Source organism: Rhopalosiphum maidis, chromosome 2 (genome assembly GCF_003676215.2).
Source record: "Rhopalosiphum maidis isolate BTI-1 chromosome 2, ASM367621v3, whole genome shotgun sequence".
Lineage (NCBI taxonomy): Eukaryota > Metazoa > Arthropoda > Insecta > Hemiptera > Aphididae > Rhopalosiphum > Rhopalosiphum maidis.
In genome coordinates this window covers 13,701,823-13,721,241 of record NC_040878.1, presented here as the reverse complement: position 1 = coordinate 13,721,241, position 19,419 = coordinate 13,701,823, and the positions used below count along the sequence as shown (strand labels likewise).

General features: G+C 24.3%; 1 protein-coding gene across 3 annotated transcripts in view; it reads left to right on the top strand.

Annotated features, from left to right (window-relative positions):
• LOC113552309 (tachykinin-like peptides receptor 99D) overlaps positions 1-19,419 on the top strand; it is a 208,499-nt gene that overhangs the window by 154,849 nt on the left and 34,231 nt on the right. For all 3 annotated transcript variants that reach the window (XM_026955122.1, XM_026955121.1, XM_026955123.1), the window contains exon 5: positions 7,444-7,640. In XM_026955122.1, the coding sequence (XP_026810923.1) occupies positions 7,444-7,640 (197 nt within the window). The remainder of the gene's footprint in view (positions 1-7,443; positions 7,641-19,419) is intronic.

Sequence of the window (19,419 nt, the reverse complement as noted above, 5' to 3'; positions counted from 1 at the left end):
TTTTTTTTTTATTTTACCTTTTCAATTACATAGGTATTATAATAAGATGATAGGATTGGAAAATGTATCATCATCTTCTATCAGAATTATAAGTTTAGTTCATTACTATACGTGAACAGCGGTGATTTAATCCAGGTATCATTGCCATAGCATCTGTAGTAACTATAAAATATTAATGGTTAATATTCTAAATATTAATTAAGTCTTAACTGGACATTCTATGTTAATATCTTTCAAAAATATTATTTTAAGTTATACAATATAAACGTTACTCGATCGATTTATTAAACCAAAATATATATAATATATAAACTTATATTAATGCGTGTAACCACTACCCTGTGCTCTTAGTATAAAAAGTATCTTTATAAGATTAGATAATATATTATAATACAATGGCTATTATTGTTGACTCACTTACAGGACCTACAATATTAAAGTCTTATTTTTTTTATTATTTTAATGGTTTTTATGAATATGATATCATTTTGGATTTTTATTGAGTTACATTTCGTAATTTCATGCGTACTATCAAATAACAATAGTCTATAAGTATTTCATCAAAACCACTTGGTTGGCCCCTTTGATACACACGTCTGATATATTGTGTAGTGTTTATTATTATGGACTGTGATTCCGATCGCGCAAAATTTTAGCTATGGTGTAAAAACGAGGAGCGCATGGGGATGAGATAACTCGTCGAACCCACCTCCGTCAATGGCGTAAATACCTACCACAATTCCAAGTATGGATACAAAAGAACGACTAGGGAGAATGATCGATGTACATACATATACAATATATCCACTGATGTCAACCACTTTTATATACTGACTGATTGCTCTCTCAGTGTCGACCCGGTCACCTAACCAGCGTTAGACATGTCGTTTTGTAGGTGTTGCCACGCAGCAATGAATGGACTTGACCACAATAACAGCGGTTGCGTTCTGATCGATCGATATCCACACCACAACGCCACATGGTATCTAGTACCCTGTTTCTTAGACACACATAATATAATATTATAATATATAATATCATGTGGTTAATTTTCTGGTTTTCCACAGGTTATTTTTAATTTTATTAAAACTTTTCTTGTTTTAAATTTTACTTTCGATACATCAAACATTTTATTATAATTTACTTTTAATCTGCAGCCATAACGTGGGTACTTCTTTTGATTGTTATTTGATGATAAACTAAAAATAGCGTTTCAGCAGTAAAGTATAAATATTACACTAACTATAAAATTAATTCTACAGATTTAAAATTCATACATATATATATATATATATATTAAAACAAGTGAACGTTCGATTACGTCATTATTATCTTACTTTGTAAAAGTTAAAATTTGTGGTATAGTAAGAAGATTACATTTATTTTGGATAAATAAATCCCTAAATAAGAAAACATGGTTATAATTATAATTAGAAGTAATGATTGTGTCAAGTATATACATAATTAATTATTTTTAAAAACACAAATAATACATTTGATTAGTATTTAGTGTTGTACTAAACTCACGTAGAATAAATTAATACTATTGAAGTTGTAAAGTTTTAACCATTTTAATTTGAGGACAGTTTTTACTGATATTAAACTGAAACGTGAATACACAAATCAGAAAAAGCCTAACATGAATGAAAACAAGCAACATTAATAATAATACATCACATAAAATTTAAAACCTTTTCTGGTAATGAGCTTATTCTAAGACAAGAAATCATTTAACAGACGTGTTATGACTTCCTTCAGTATTCGAATAAATGGCGTAAATTGTCAGTCTCCATTATTGTCATTAGTTTTACCACCACTGTAGTCCTTTAATGGAATAACCGGAAGGAAAAGAGGACAAACCGGACGTGTTTTCATTAAAAACTATAAATTACAAGCACGCGGATGTTTATTTTCGAATTCAACGTGGGTACCTTGGGTACATTATTTTATGTTTATATTGTGGTATGTCACTTAATAGTGGAAAAATAAACACTGACATCTATGCTTCGTAAAAAAAAAAAAAATATAACTCAAATATTATGTGGTCATTTTAGACCAATTTTGAAATACCTTTATAAATAATATATATATTTATGTGTACTGTATAGTAATACGCTTAGATAAGTTTATCAGTAATTTTTCTTACGATCGTCAATCATTATTTTTGTTGGATATATTCAACTGAAGAAGTATTTCAAGTATTTTGTTTTATTTATTTTTGACATATTTAGACACTATTATAGTAAAAAAAGAACTGTTTTGTGTGTAATAATTAATTATACATTTTTTTTTAATATTTCTCAATTATAATATATTCACCTTATATTTACCTAAGCTCTTTTATATTATAGTAGTATTTATAAAATATCACTATAGTTGAAAATAAAACCCCAAAGCTCTGTCAATTTTTGTGAAATCTCATAGTTTGTAAATAAAAAGCTGTTTAATATTGTTATACAAAAAAATTGTAATACATTTTATTAATAGTTTTAATGGTAGTAAAAATCGAAATAATAAATTAATATCAGATTTATGTGTTTAATATTTTGTAAGCTTAATCATAAAAAAATTGGGTTCACTAGTCAAATACCCACAAATATTATTTTGTGTATATTCATAAAAATAATTTTGTTAATAAATTTGAAAAGTTATATTCAAAACATTTTAATTAGAAGCCACAAAAATTGATGAATTTAATATTGTTTAATTATAATAAATGTTGATAATTAATTGATGTTTAAAACATTACTGACTTCCATACATAAACTATAACTAGCTTACAATTTGTAATCGATGAACCATTGTACCTAATTAATTTTGAAATACATATACATTAAAAAAAAAGTAGTCTTTGATTTAATTTAACAGTACACAGTAAAATTATTGTCAATTTCTCTTTTAATTTAGTGTCATTAATACAAACATATAAATTCTAATGATTAATCTTATTATAAAATGGTACAAAATAATAGTGTGATAAATATTAACTTAAAAATCATACTCAAGTTTAATGATATTAATTATCACAATCAATTTGCTTAAAATAGTATTAAAACATTATTTTCAATTAATACGCATGTACTATCGAATCAATTCAATGTTGTACAAATACGCGAGATTTCTTAATAGAGTGACAATGGAGAAATGTATTAAATTCAATCGACTAATATAGACAAATAATAAAACAAAAAAATACAATGTACTAATAAATTAAGTTAATTATATAATATCATGAGATTTTGAGCAAAACAAAAGCTCCAGGTTTTAACATGAAATTTTAAATGGATGGTATTAGGGACTAAGACCTTAATATATTTTTGCTGGTTAGGTTTTCTTTTTACTGGTGATTAATGATTGATATTGATATTATGTCAATATCAGATATAAAACATAAGGATTCGCAGAGATTAGGTTGAAAACAGGCCGGTTATAATAGTTTAAGTCTGTATAACTTATAAAACAAAATAAATATATTAGTAATGTCATTAACTTAATTCGGATAAATGTAAAAATATATTTAAAAAATAAAAGTATAAACATTTCGCGTAAACGAAAAAAAAATTAATTTTTAAACAAAATTAAATTATCACAAAATTTAATTTAATGGACGCTATACACATACATAAACCTACCTTTTTTACACCTGATATTTTATTTTTTACAGACTATAATAAAAAAAAATAACTAGCGTTATTTACGATGTCATGTAGTAGAATTCAAATAATAAATACCTATAATTGGGAATGGGTAGTAATGTGATGGTATGATGGTAAATATCTTATACAATTATTATTTTGGTGTGTGAATGATAAATTATATTTTTTGATTTGATGATTATTATGCGTTAGACATTGATATACGTATTACAGATAGGTCAATTTTCTAACATGACGAAAAGTCTGGTAATCTAATGTACTATTTAATTCCATAATTTCTGTATTGGTTATCAGAGCAATATTCTTGTATTCTACAACTATTTGTACTGTTTCTATTTGTTTTATATAAATTGTTTATTTATTGTGTATAGAAACAACTGGTATGTGTGAATATTCACATTTAAAAATTATATTGTTTATATGAAGGCACACATAAAATGTGTATATGCATATCTTGACGAAAAAGATATTTGTGATCCTTTTTTTTTTAAATTATTTTGTTTCTTTATTTAAGATCCAATTTATATTGCTATTAATATATTATACAAATTATTATTATACTATAACCGATAACTTAAATCAAATTATTGAACAAGAATTGTACATTCGACATCAAAATTACCAGTACATTCAATTTGCTATTAGAAACTACCCCCAAAGTTAAAAATCAAAGTATATTTACTGTCCCAAAAGGTGATGACATAGAAAAAACGCTTATTATTGTAAAATCAATACATTCATCGCTCCTGATCAGAATCTAAAGGAACCACTAGAAGTGTTCTACCAGTTTTCTTACATGTATGTCATAAAAATAGTAAATACTATGAAACTTGGTTTATGAGTACTTTTTCTCAAGCGCATATATGTAATATGTACTGTATAAGTATATTTTATAAGAACTAGACAAATAAACGTATTCGAAAGTACATCACATAAGGTTGTTATATATGTCTTATACACGTGTAACACATTAAAAACAAGCCATGACAATGTGACATAAAATATGAGTAACCGATTTTAGAGATAATTTTGACTTTTGAGTGTATCCGTAGTAGATATTTTAGTTTTAAATGGTTTATAGAGAAACTAACAATAAAATGGTTAAATATAATATAATAAATAACATTTATAAGTTAAAACAAAATAATATGTTGATTTATTATTTTGGTTTAATAAAACATGTATATGTTCATATGATAAATTAATAATACGGAGGTGTAGAACATGGAAAATGTAATATTCTTTATACCTATAACAATGCAGGTGTTAATAAACTAAAAATTATAAATGTGTGTTTAATTTTATTAAGTTTAATCAAATAACAAAATATAACAGAAAGTACTTGAGACTAATAAAGTTATGAAAGCTAATCATTCTACTATATTATGAATATCAGTGGTATTTTGAAGGCTATAAATTTCAGTTTAAATTCAACAAAATGGCAGTTGCACAACATTGTTGATAAACATTTATCTAAGTATAATTAAATTATTAAACCACTAATTTTCCTGTTTTGAGACAAAGTGAACCAATTTATATTTATTTAAAATGTCCGTGAATTATATATAATGTTGACATAACTTTATGTACCTATTTTACTTAAATGTATAATTTATGTGTTGAAAAAGCTTCATTTATTTCATCATAATTCAATCCCATAATAACTTAGAGCAAATTATAGTAATAAAATGTGATACATATATACCAACTAAGCTAACCTAGTATCTGCTATACGAAGCTCCTACTTATACATATAATTTGTTTTTCATTTAAACTCCTACCTAACTAAAATTATAACTTAATTTGTAAATAAACAATATAATATAGGTATATTTAAATTATAAACTATACAATATCTTAAAACAACATACCAAGTATAGTCAAGTTAGAAATATTTATATCTATATTTGCTACATAAATATTGAAACCTAATAATTTGATCAACATATACATACCTCATCGAGGCCATTCATTTATTATTGTATTGATTGATTTTATATTTTGTTCTGGTCAATATCTATACATATTAATTTTATAATGATATTTTTTTGGGGGAGGTGATTTTTGTAGAAAAATATATTTAGTTATTAAATTAGGATTTGTGGAAGAAAAAAGTAAAAAATACATAGTACTTTACAAAATAATCGAGAAAAAAAATAAGAAAACACACATTTTTACATAAACAAATATTAAAAATCAAACGATTTAATTTTTTTAGTTAATGAATAGTAGTAGATAATTTTCATATAATATTTAAACACATATTCTATAGATAATAATTATTTGATCAAAAAACTTGATAATTTAATAAATGGTTTCTCGTAAATTTTTACTATAGATATTTAAAAATATTAAAGATACATTGAAACAATTTTTTATAAGCATTTGAATTTCAAATTTCAACAAAATTCTTTAAAACCAGAACATTTTTAAATTATTTGGTAGTTAAATATTTATTATATAATATTTATTTTGTGAACATTAAATTCACAATGCCTTATATGTAGGCAATAATGGATCTAAAAAAATCTAAATAATATATAAAAACTGATTTATTTTATGGCTATTTTATGTTCCAAATCAGACAAAACTAGATAAATATATATATATTTGAATTGAAAAATTTAAAACCCGTATTTATTAAAATAATAAGTAAAAATATAAATTAAATTAAATAAACATATACATAATATACACATGGAAGAAGCGATGTACCCTCGGATAATTAATTAATTAAATTTATATTAATAGGTTACACCACCAACGCCTCTCGAGGTGGCACGGTGGGTTATCAAGAAGAGTACGTGATGATAGATGGGAGATAAAGGGTTAGAATAGTGTTGCTTTTTGGGAGTAAAACCTTGGAAAAAATTAGATACTTAAACGAAGAATAATAATTTTAGTTATTTGTAATTAAAAAATATAATTTGAGATACTTGAAACTTTTAACGTATATATTTTAAACACACAACATTTACAAATGCAATCTCTTCATTAAAAATTCATTCAACCTATTAATATAAGTTTACAGACCGTATTCGGTTAAAATTGTTTTTTGTATGCAATGATTTATCATTAAATACAAATTTAAAACATATAATGTAGGAACTAAATCCTCGATGATGAAGCACATGATCGTATATGAAAGTGATTCCTAATTACCCCGTTTATTTACATGATATTTTTTTATATAATTTGTTTTAGAGGAATGAATTTTGTATAAACATTTTATTAGGACCTTTTAATTTTTTGTTGCAGTTTGTTTTAATTTATCTCAATAATCTTTGACATATTAACAAGTTACCTTAAGTAACTTAATCTTTTATATAAAAATAATTAAGATTCAATAGTTGTTAATTGTTTTTTGTTATTTATAATTATAACTAATAAATAAATATAATGAAGTGAAATTAAATCTCAATTATTTTAAGTCTTGCAATAATAATTGCCTATTGATTAAATTAATAACTTTTCCAAGCCTAAAAAAAAAATTATATAAATTATTAGTATAATAAACTGTTAACTTATAATAAATTATTTTAAAACTAAAAAATATAATAACATATTTTATATTAGGTGCCAATATTACATAATTTAAATGGTTATGAAAACGCACATTACACCATTAAAGTCTACTGTAATTAATAGTTTTCACATTTTAGTAGTGGGTACTGTCAATTATTATTGTTTTTGTACGATCGAAAAGACAATTATTTCTCAATTTTAACTTATTTATAATTTAAGAAGATATTTTCATGTGGTAAAATGTATTCGATTATGTTTAAAGGTTGTGAAAATGATGATCGTTGTAGTTACGATTTTCGCCATCTGTTGGTTGCCATATCACATTTACTTCATTGTGACATCTCATATGCCGGAATTAACTAACGCACCGTACATACAAGACGTATATTTGGCCTTTTACTGGCTTGCAATGTCCAATTCTATGCATAATCCTATCGTGTACTGCTGGATGAACTCCAGGTAAGAACTACAATTATTATTTTCTTCAAAAATATTTTGACGTACAATGGTCTTAATAACTATATTTATATAATATTATATAATATAAATACGTATTTAATTTTTCAATATTAGAATACCGATGTAACATAAATCAATACGCAAAAATCCACTGCCAATAGTATTGAATAATATATATTAAGCCATATGGTTCGTTCAAGATAGGTGATTTATGATATTTCAATTAAGTATAAAATTGTATAGGTATTGTAATTAACTTCATTAAAGGCAAAAGTGGTCCACACAGTTATTTCAAAATATAGGAACACATAATTTATTTATTCACCATGGCGGGAAATCCAAGAAAGGTTATTCACAACAATAAATAGTTATATTCTATGTTCATTTTGTTTTTGCGATTGTGGTACAATGTGAATAATTATATTTTACACAACAAAATTATTTTAATTTTATGGAAATAATGTAAAATGATATGTATAATATATACATTATACATATATTTATTCATATCCATGAAATGCTGTGTACAATATAACCAGTTAATACAACTCTACTAATCCTTAGAATTTCTGTATGCATAAAGCTACAACGTCTAAATAAAAAATAGACAACAAACAATTATATATCTTTATCAAGTATTTAATAATAATTTAGTGTCATCTATAATCAATTTAATAATAATGTTAAGCCCTCTATGTATATTTATTGTCATATACTTACAAGTTGATTTCTGTCGGTAAACGAGTGTTTGCTGATAGTTATCTCTAATTGCTCACTTTATCACAAAATATTGGTGTACTAATATCAGACATTTTGAAGCCATTACATCGAAATTTACCGTATAAAATAAATAGATTTTAAAAGATTCACTAGGAACCCGGTTCACTATATCAGTTTACTATATTGGTCACTCTTAAAAATCTAATTTGGAATTCAAATATATTTCAGACGAGATTTTTAAAATGACGCATTAAAAATATTACCTAATAATATCCAATATTTTCGGTTAGAAGTTATCTTGTGAAATTATATTTAATTGCTAATTTATCAATACATTGTAGCTCACTATTATCTCTGTCTTACTAACGTATATTATAGCGAATTTGCATTCAATAGAACACGTTTTGTGATGTTAACTATAATATTAGAATAGATTTACTTATTATCAAATTTAAAGGTAAAAATATAATCTAGAAAATCATAATACGTCCTGATTGATATTGTCATTTTAAAGTTGTAGTATTTTTTATAGCTATAACTCACTTTACAATTATAATAACATTAATAAAAGAATATTATGATATTTTCAAAAATAATACTCTTACATTTAAATTTGATAATACATAAGTTTACTCTAATATTAAAGCTAACATCATGAAATGTGTTCCAATGAACACAAATTTACTATGATATACCATATACGTTAGTAAGACAGAGAATTTTGAACACATGCGAATATAATGTCCTCTTAAATGAATGATTAATTTATACTCAAATGATTGCCTAGCTTCATGATTAAAAAAAATGTATTTTATAATTTAAATATTATTTATAGATAAATATTTTTATTTTTTTTAAATTTATATTTTATTTTTTTAGATTTATAATTTGAACTGAATAAAACCATTAAATTCTAAAGGAATCTTACTTTAAGAATAATAAGATAAATGAAATAAGTACTTAAAATTATATTAAGTATAGTCAAATGTTTCTTTGATTACTAAATCATAAAATCAAAAATGTGTTCGGGATGTGTGACGAAATGTCGAAGCCATTATTTTTATGTCGTTTGACAAACTTGCTAACATCAAACTTACACATCAAATACGGTTCGTTTGCTGTCGTAAACGCAGTCACATACTAACTTAAAAGCATGTGTGTTAAGCTTCACCGTTAAATATTAAATACGTGTTTTGACAATAATAGCTTTGGCATAAAGTTTTCCATGTAATTGAAATGTTATTTCATTTTTATTTATATTTTTTTGTATATATAATACAAGAATACTAAGAAAATTGTTTATTTATTTAACAACATTTTTATTTATAAACAAATTTGCTGCGAAATTAAATTTCAGGGATATATTTTGACCGTTTATCACTAATTCAGATATATGTATCAGAATATACAAATATATATATATATATATTTTTTTTTTTTTTTTGAATCAACAAATATACTTTTTAACAAATTGTGATAAAATAAAAGACAATAATTGTGTTTTTTTTTTAATTGAATAATATGGTAATGAATAAAAACCTTGGAGAGTCTTGAAAGTGCACGTTTGAGCACAATAACTAATGTGATAAAAACATTTTCCAAAAATACAGTATGAAATATATTACCGAAAAAATCAATAGGCTTTAATTCAAATTTGTATTAGCTTATCTATCTAGTTTTTAAGATAATAAACAAAAAACTATTCAAGTACAATTCCCTAATAATAATATTAAAAAAATTTTTTTTTACCTTTATTAGTTATATATTTTTTTTCTGTTTTAAACTTCATAAGTAGGTATTTACAATAAATTTCGATATTTAAAATAAGTCTATAATACCAGTTTTCACACACATATCTATTATATTATTAACAGAGTTTTATGCTTACTACAGAATAACTGTATTATTATAATACGGTTGTTGATACCAGTATTCCACGATTATTCCAAAAAACTCCTACTACGGCGTATGTTACGTCACGTGCAAAAATGCATATGTGATGTTTGTTTGTAGTTTGTACACATATTATAACGTAAAACTTCTGAAATTAAACAACCTAATTTTCATTTTCTGTTTTTTTTTTTTTTTTTTACACATATTATTTATTATAATATGCTATATACATTATCATACATCATCTAAGTATAATTACGACGAATTATACTTAATTTACGAGAATGTGAATTAATAATAACATGTTAACATAAGTTTATAACGCTTAGACACATTAATACTACGTATAAGGTTTTATTAAATTATTATTCATAGTTATATGTTGAAAATTTTACAACAAATGCCATTATATTTATATATAAATATAAATTTAGAAGAAGGTTTGTACATATGTGTGTATAATATATACCATGTATCTACGTTGTGTATTTGACTATAATCTTTTATTTGTCTTTTAAAATGTTCTCAAAACTTGCCCATGGCTAAACCAGCTAAGCTTTTTTATTGTTACACTAGTTTACAATTTCCAACCTTTTTAAATCATCATACGTACACTGTCCTTCAACACTTGCAATGGCATCTTTATACTTACACCATTTAATTTTATTTTTTATCGGTCAAAGGATTGTTCTATAACAGTATCACATAACACTTTCTAAAACATATAATATAAAACAAAATTACATTGGATGTTAGTATGAGCTTATAGCTTTTAAAAAGGTAAAAAAGGGGTTTTTTAAATACTTTTTCTTTGTTTGTTTAACGGTAAATTCAGGACCAATAGTGCTATCAAAATCTCTCTCCACCTATTTTCCTGATACGTTGTCAGAAAGGTTGCGTTCCGATCTATCATTGACAAATCCTTGCTCACTGCATCAACCCATCAGGTTTTGGGTTGCCCTAAAGGTCTTCTTATATTTATTTAATACTACAACAATATATTTAAAAATAAATAAATTATTAATTTATTTAATACAACGATTTAATTATTTAAATACTATTTTAATGATATGATATTAATGGTATATTATAATTTTACTATAATACCTATAAATTAAAATATATATATATATAATTATTAAAATGTTTACGAAAAATTATTAGGTAACCAGTTGGTAGGTTATTCTTTTATACAGAACTCTAGAAGCATCTACAGTTTTTTTTTCCTAAAATGTACTGTCCGAACAATTTTCGAAACAGTTTATTGAGTAACTATCGATTGATATGATAGTTGAGATGTGGCCCAAGGGATGTGTATCGACTTTGGAAAGACTAACGCCGATTCAGTGAATTATGAAATTCGTTTAATGTGCCAAGTCTTTCCAATAGTGTAGTGGTCTGTGCTTTTTCCTCTTTGTACGTCACTCAAATTCTTGAAATTTGCCACTAGACCAAGAAATATGAAGTGTTTCTATAAAATGCGTATAACAAAGTATATACCTATCTATTTTGAACGATTTCCTACTCGTCGAGGGTCGTGTTCATAACGGGTCATAGAACATCTCAGATGCTGTGATTAGTATCGTTAAATAAAAAAAATTGTATTTAAACAATATTAATGTACACATATTATTTAGTTATGTACAACATGCGTATACTCTACAGTTGCAACTCGTATTAAATGTTCTATATCTATTGTATTGGTGTCTTCCATACTATTGAGCTCTCACGAGTTTTTGACCTAAATTTATAGTAAACCACTAGAGCAGGTTCAGTAGTCATCATCGTTTCATTACTGAACAAGTCACCGATTACGTTATCCTTAGACTCAGGTAACTTAACAGGCTGTTCTTGACTTTTAGTGATGTTTTCGTTTAAATCTGTTTATTTATATTATCTTCCAAGTTGTTGAACAATTTTCCGTGGTAGAGATCCATGTCAAATTTTTATTAAGACTTACAGACTAGAGATTAACAATTTAACAGTAATAATTTAATCCGTGAAAAATATTATTTATTGTGTTGTTTTATTATCTTGACGATAATATTATGATGAATAACAAATAACTCATAATATTGAATAACAAAATATATTAAGCAAGCACTTTAAAAACCTCAAGTAATTTTGTTTAAATGTTTTATATATCTTGGTAATAATATATAGAATATTATTAATAAACGAATATAAATCTATTAATTGTAAAATTAAAATTTTTAATTAATTCATATTGTGTACGTTCATTTCACAAAGTTTGTGTTAAATATTTTTGTTCTTAGTAACATATTTTGTCAAACAGCTTATATTTTTTCATACGTGCGTGTATTTATTATTTCCAGTGTGTCAACTAATAAAAAACATCCCCATAAACGATTTCCCGAGAGATCAATATATTTGGAAACTAATTAATTAATAACATTTTTGAACAAAAAAAACGCAAAAATATATAATACAATTAATAAGTTTAACAAATGAATATTGTTCTTCAATAGCCTGAATACCAATAAATGTTTAATTTTTACATATTGTAAACTAAAGGTTGAATAATAGGTATTATACAAAAATAGAACAACACCAAAATACTTATTGAACAAATAAAAACTAAACTGTTAATTTAAAATTATTGTATTTTCTTTTTCTTTTTAAATAATACAAAATTTTTCTATAACTTACTACTACTATAAATTTACTCTAGATTTTGATTTTTGTTAACTAAATATTAGGAATATGCTTACAAAGTTAAGAATTCAAAACCTTATACAGATATAAATTTTCATATGCTCGTAATTATTATATAACAAAAAATAACCACAAAGAAAAATATAAACAAAATTAATAGAATAAAATATATAACATATTATAAGATAATTTTATAATTGTAGATAATAAACTAATGAAATACAAGTGTCAATATAATTTCAATGCTAAATGCTAAATGTGTTAGGTACTTTAAACCTTGCATAATCACATTCTAGATATTTGTCAGTGTAACTAAAATCATTTATATCAAACATGATTTAAATAAAAATATTTTTCTCATTTCATTTTATAAGTAACAGCGTATAAAAACTTTTATATAGAAAATTTTGCACTGAAATTTCAAAAAAACAAAACCCACTGATAATGAAAATTTAACGACATAATTAAAGGAGATTTACTTGTTGATTATTTATTAAAGCCAAGTAAGTGTTTAAAAACAATTGTGTTGAATATTGACATCAAGATAATTGGTAGCTTTGCCCATCAATAATTTCTGATTTTAAGATTCTGAATATGGATTTAATATAAATCTTACTTCTATAAAAAACATAATATGAAGAAATATAATGAGGCCTAGTGGTAAAAAAACTATTTGCCTATTACATCAAAAAATAAAAAATAAAAAATAACGCTATCGTACATTATAATACGATATACTACATTGCTATATTTAAATCCCCTGAGGAAATCAGTGTACCAATATCATATTTTTCAAGTTATTTGGAATCTTAGATTTGAAAAAAAAAATAAAATGTCATCTATATTTCAGTTAACCATACAATAACACGTAACCTGTTTGTATACAAAATAATTTACTTGTAAATAAAACTTGCCACTAAACGTATTTTTCCAAACAATATATTTACCAAAATTACTAAATATCTGATCAACTTACATTCGGTCGATAAATAAACCGAAAATATCACAACTGTCACCTATTTAGTGACATACGCAAAAAAAACGCCTACCTATTAAATTTTACTATTGTTTTTGTTTGACCGTGAAACTATGTCTTCTCCATTTGCTATCGAACGATTTAGAACGCTATACCTTTTTGGCCAAACGATTGAAAACACTTAAAATTAACAAAAAAACTTACCTCTGACCCAAATAACCAGTACGATTGAGAATTAATTTAAGTAGAACGCTGCCATATAATTTATTTGTCGATTGAAGGATTCAGAAATATATACATAAATAAATTTGTAATAAAAATATTCTTGAAAAAAGTCTGAATATGACATAACGACTAATGAGTTACTTATACTATATCAGTAATAGCGGGATAGCGTTGTAAGCCACTATACTTTAAATATTTTAATAAATTACTTGAATTTTTATTTTCCACGTGTGGCATATATTTACTATGAATGTTACGTATTCTGTCTTTTTGTTTTATTAGCATTTCTTTATTTTTTACCCTGTTCTACCGTAACTATTTTCGATATCGTTTCTTATTGAGTTTCAATTATAATTTTAATAACAACATTTGCCAAATGAGAACTGTTCAATTGATCATTGAATGTTCTATGAAAACTTTCAACGACCATAGTACTTCTAGAAAGTTATGAATTGTAATTAATATTTTACATGTATTAATTTATTTGAAAATTACCTGAGTTTTTCCGAAGGTTTTATTACCCATAAATTCGTATTGAATAGACACTCAAGCTCTATATAATTGTTTAAAATATTATCAGAAAAAAATATGACCAATTTCTTCATTTGGACAAATAATAATTAACTCTACGAATTTATCTTCAACTTCACGATGACTTAAAAATTAAAAACTAAAAAAACATCTTAAGTCACTTTTCTAGGTCATTATCAGACTTTGTGTTTGCATTCGAAGTTTACTTTCACTATTTATCTAAAAAAAATGTTTTAATTAAAATGATTTATCTTATTTTTATTACTATTAAAATGTTATACTTATTTAAATAATATTTTAACATATAATAATTTTTATATATCTAATCTTATATTTCATTCCAAAAATGATAAAACGATATTTTTCTAATATAATTTATTTTTTAAGTTACCTTTCGCACCATCCTTGTTTTAGATGAAATTTATAACCCATAAAATTAATATCGGGGAACACTTCTCCCGCCGTTCATGGGCTCCAAGTTCAAAATCTAAGTGCAAATTAGGAATGGCTAATACTCTGTTTGTCATTTTAAAGTATAAATCAATAATACCCTTCCACTTTTTAATATACGTAGTGTTTTAACTTGTCATTAAAAAAAAAAAGTAAACTACAGGTACATAATGGTCATTTTTAAAACAACGAATTGTGTAAAGCTGAATAAAATATTTCGGTGCATATTTAAACGTACCATCCCCCAAAAAAATGACAAAAATATAATATATAATATTCCATATTTTGTATTGTAGTTAAACGTATAATCAGTTGATTGTTAGGTATGTGAATACATTTTTCACCTTTACGCGCATTAACCTTTTTTTATTTTCATTTTCATTAAGTTGAGTAAATGCTTTATCAAGTGACTTAGGATATGGACGATAATATTTTCTTCTTTCGTTGAACATATTTTCACGTACACTTAATATTCTATGGCAAAGGTAAGGGTATTGGAATTTTTGTGCTAACCAAGTCTTTCAATCAATAATATTTGTTTCTAATCTGTTGGAATGCATACAGTACATTAATTATTTGAACACTTCCACTTCATCCGTGTATATACATTTCTGAATAAAACAATATTTATTAGAATCTAATAATACCAGGTCTTTACCTCGCTTCGAAAGGGTAATTTTAATTTGGTTGTTTTCCATTATGTGACGTATAGGAATACCCTACATAAAATATAAGCGGACGAATACTTCGTTGACGTTTGTACGACGACTGTAACGCCCGACTACCATTTTCTCTTTTCTGGTATCTATATAAGTTACTAACAATATCTGACAAATCCAATAAAAGTTCAATAAATATCAAAAAATTATCGTTCAATAACAATTATTAAATTTGGCAACGTTGCAAAAAAATTGAACGTTCTCAATCGTTTGACTAAAAATTCCGTTCTCAACCGTACTTTTACCGCCTTCATTTATAAGATACAATTAGATTTTTGGTTCGTAGACCATACCTAGAACTTATTTGTCCATTTGTTTCTCGTTGAACTAATATTATATTATGCATAGTACATTATAATAACATGCGCTTTTGCGTTGAGTTTTTTAAAAATATTTTAACTATTATACTTTATTTTATTAATCAATCAGCATGAAAGTAATTTTACAGGTAATGTGTCAAGTGTCCGAAAGCAAATGTATAATACCATAGTTGTCAAAAAACAGGTTTTATAAAAATCGTGTGTTCAGAAAGTCATTTATCATAACGTCATTTGTGATTTGTGATTTTTAACTGGTTAGATGCTATGTAGTATACGATTTGAATACTAAATAAATCTAAATTATAGTATTAAATTTCAATTTTGATACTTGACTACTCTAGCATGTTAAGAAATATTCGAAAAACTTTCAATATTACCATTAATTCTATTATAATATACACGTATCGCTCTAACATTACAGTTTAATCGATATAATAATTGATGAGAATAATTATATTATTTATTTAATTATTATACAACTTAAACTAATATACATAGTTTTATTTTGTTTAAAAATTAATTATTTGGAGTTATGATGATATTTTATAGAATTCAATTTCATAACCTTCATTGTATGAAAACTTAAAATGTATTTAATTTTATTAGGTCCTTTAATATATTCAATCGAATCGTGTACATTTTAGCTAACTTAATATTTTGGTGATGGTAAGTTGAAATTAATTAAATGACCATTGTGATAATTATTATAAAACAATATGGTAAATTAGTTAACTAATTTGTTAGTTATTCTGTTAACAATTATAATCATTTATTTACAATGCATTTGCATTTGCATTTTAACGAATGTCTTCTCAGAATTGTCGAGTATACTTCACTTATACAGTCTCCCCTATTGTATATTGATGTAGTGTTTCTATAGTCTAAATTACCCATAATATAACATTCTTGTTTTTGACGTCAATATCAAACCGTATATTATTCTATTAGCCAGATATACGTGGCCATCAAACGCAGACTGTAAGTTCATATTTTTCGATTTTTTTTTATGACAAATTGAATTAGCTACCTTATGAATTCGCCTACCCATAGCGTATTAAATCAAATAAAAACGGAACTTCCACTATTAAAATAATCAATATGTTATGTATTACGTTTACATTTAGGCGTGACCATATCTAACCTATAATAACACTTTTTTTATTATTCAAGTAATTTTATTTTATTATCTACAACATTTTCCAAAACAATAATTAATAAAAAAAAAAAAACAATAATATATATTATAATGAATAAAGTTAGGTGCTGTAATTTAAGTATACACTTATTACTACTTAAGTAAAACTTAGTTGAGATTTTTTTTATTCTCTATTAAATTGCAAAACTTTAAATTATTTTTAAAAATGTGTTTTTGTTCATCTTTTATAATAAGATAATATAATTATTTGAACTCAGAGTTATATGCATTTGCAAATTTGAAATTTTTTTTTGTCAGTTTAAAAATTAGCTAGGTATGACATTTATTTGAATCTTAGTTTTACAAGTTATTATAAAAAAATTTATTTGCATATTTCTTCATATTTGGAGCATTTTGTATTATTAGTTTTGAATCAAAAATATTATCTAATTTTAATTATGTTTTAGTTTATTTTTACGTTTACATCGAATTTTTAACCTTTCTACTAATTATAGTTATAATTATTTCATTACTTAATTTATAATTTTTTATCGATTGCGAGCACTATAACAAAATATAATTTTAATGTAGGAAGATTCCAAAAAGGATCATTTTGGTAACAAAAAACTAATATAAACACCTATATAGTGACTAAAATATATTAAAAGTATGCCCCAATGTTCCAACTCTTTGACAGTTATAGCACAAAGTTTTTCACGACACAAGAACATAATATATAATGATGAATGTAATACTGGATACATTTATATTTGAAAATTAAATTTAAATTTTTTAGTAGTCATCTTTCTGTGACTTTCCAGGTAGTACATACAAATATAAAAATGTATAGTTCCCATGTTTAGGTATAAATAATTTAAACATAAAAAAACAAATATTTTTAGGTCCTAATAATAATAGAACTTAATATTAATACAAGAAATTTACTAAATGTTTTATTTAATTAAAAATGTTTAAATATAGCTGTATACTAATTGTTTGAAACTAAAATGAATAAAACTTTATTAAAATCGTTAAAAATATAAGCATTTTGTTAAAAATTAAAAATTAATTTGCTAAATTGCAATGATTACAGCATCATAGCGTGGAAAAATCTTATAAATTACTTTATTTTTCTTAGTATTAATATTGATATTTTTTTCTTAAAATTATTTGTTTTTGTTTAGTCATATAATTAATCACTTTTAGATTGCCTTGAAAGTATGTATATATAACACTGATAGTACTTATGATGTATTATTTTCAAAATTACAAGGTACTTTTTCAAACATTTCAAAGGACAGAGACCACAAAAAAAAAATCTAGCAGAAGTATCTGGTTCAATTCCCACCATATCACACATATGGGGGAAAACTTTAAAATACCTAATCTTATAACAGACGTTTTTAACGATTATTTATTTTAGTTTCATAATTGTTTACGCAATATAAATTCAGTTTAAAATTATTTACTCTTTAAAAGATTTTCCTTTGATTTACTATACATTCAAAATTGTAAATACTTGAAGTAACTTATATACTTTTAATGTCGATAACATTTTTCTGGCTCAAGATGCATAAAAATTGTAAACGATTTTAGTTTCCTAAGTTGTTCATTTATTAAAATTTTATATAAAATGAAACAATAATAAATTTAAATTGAACACAACCATTACAATAGTTTACTCGACACTTGCTTGCTATTTTTATCTTTAGAATTTTTTAAAAGGAAACTTAGTGTTGTATCCATATTATATTATATTTTAAATATTTACAGTAATATTCGTTTATTATTTTATTTGACTAATTTGTTAATTGATAAAACATTATGGTTAAAATATTTAACATTATTTTTTCCTTTAAAACATTTACTTTTTATAAATTTTGGTGACCAATAGAGTACACTATTCAAAAGTTTCGCCATATAAATAAACGTAATTATGCATGATACATACACTATTTGGCTTTTTTTCCCGTATAATTATTGTATTGAGAAGTCTTCGAAATGAATGAACCGATTTTGACGACGAAGTTTTCATAGGCATTGTATTTTACATATTTTCAATTGAAGAAAAATGGAAAACATAGCTATTTAGATAAAGTATAATTCAGGAAAAGTCCAGCAATACAACTAGTAT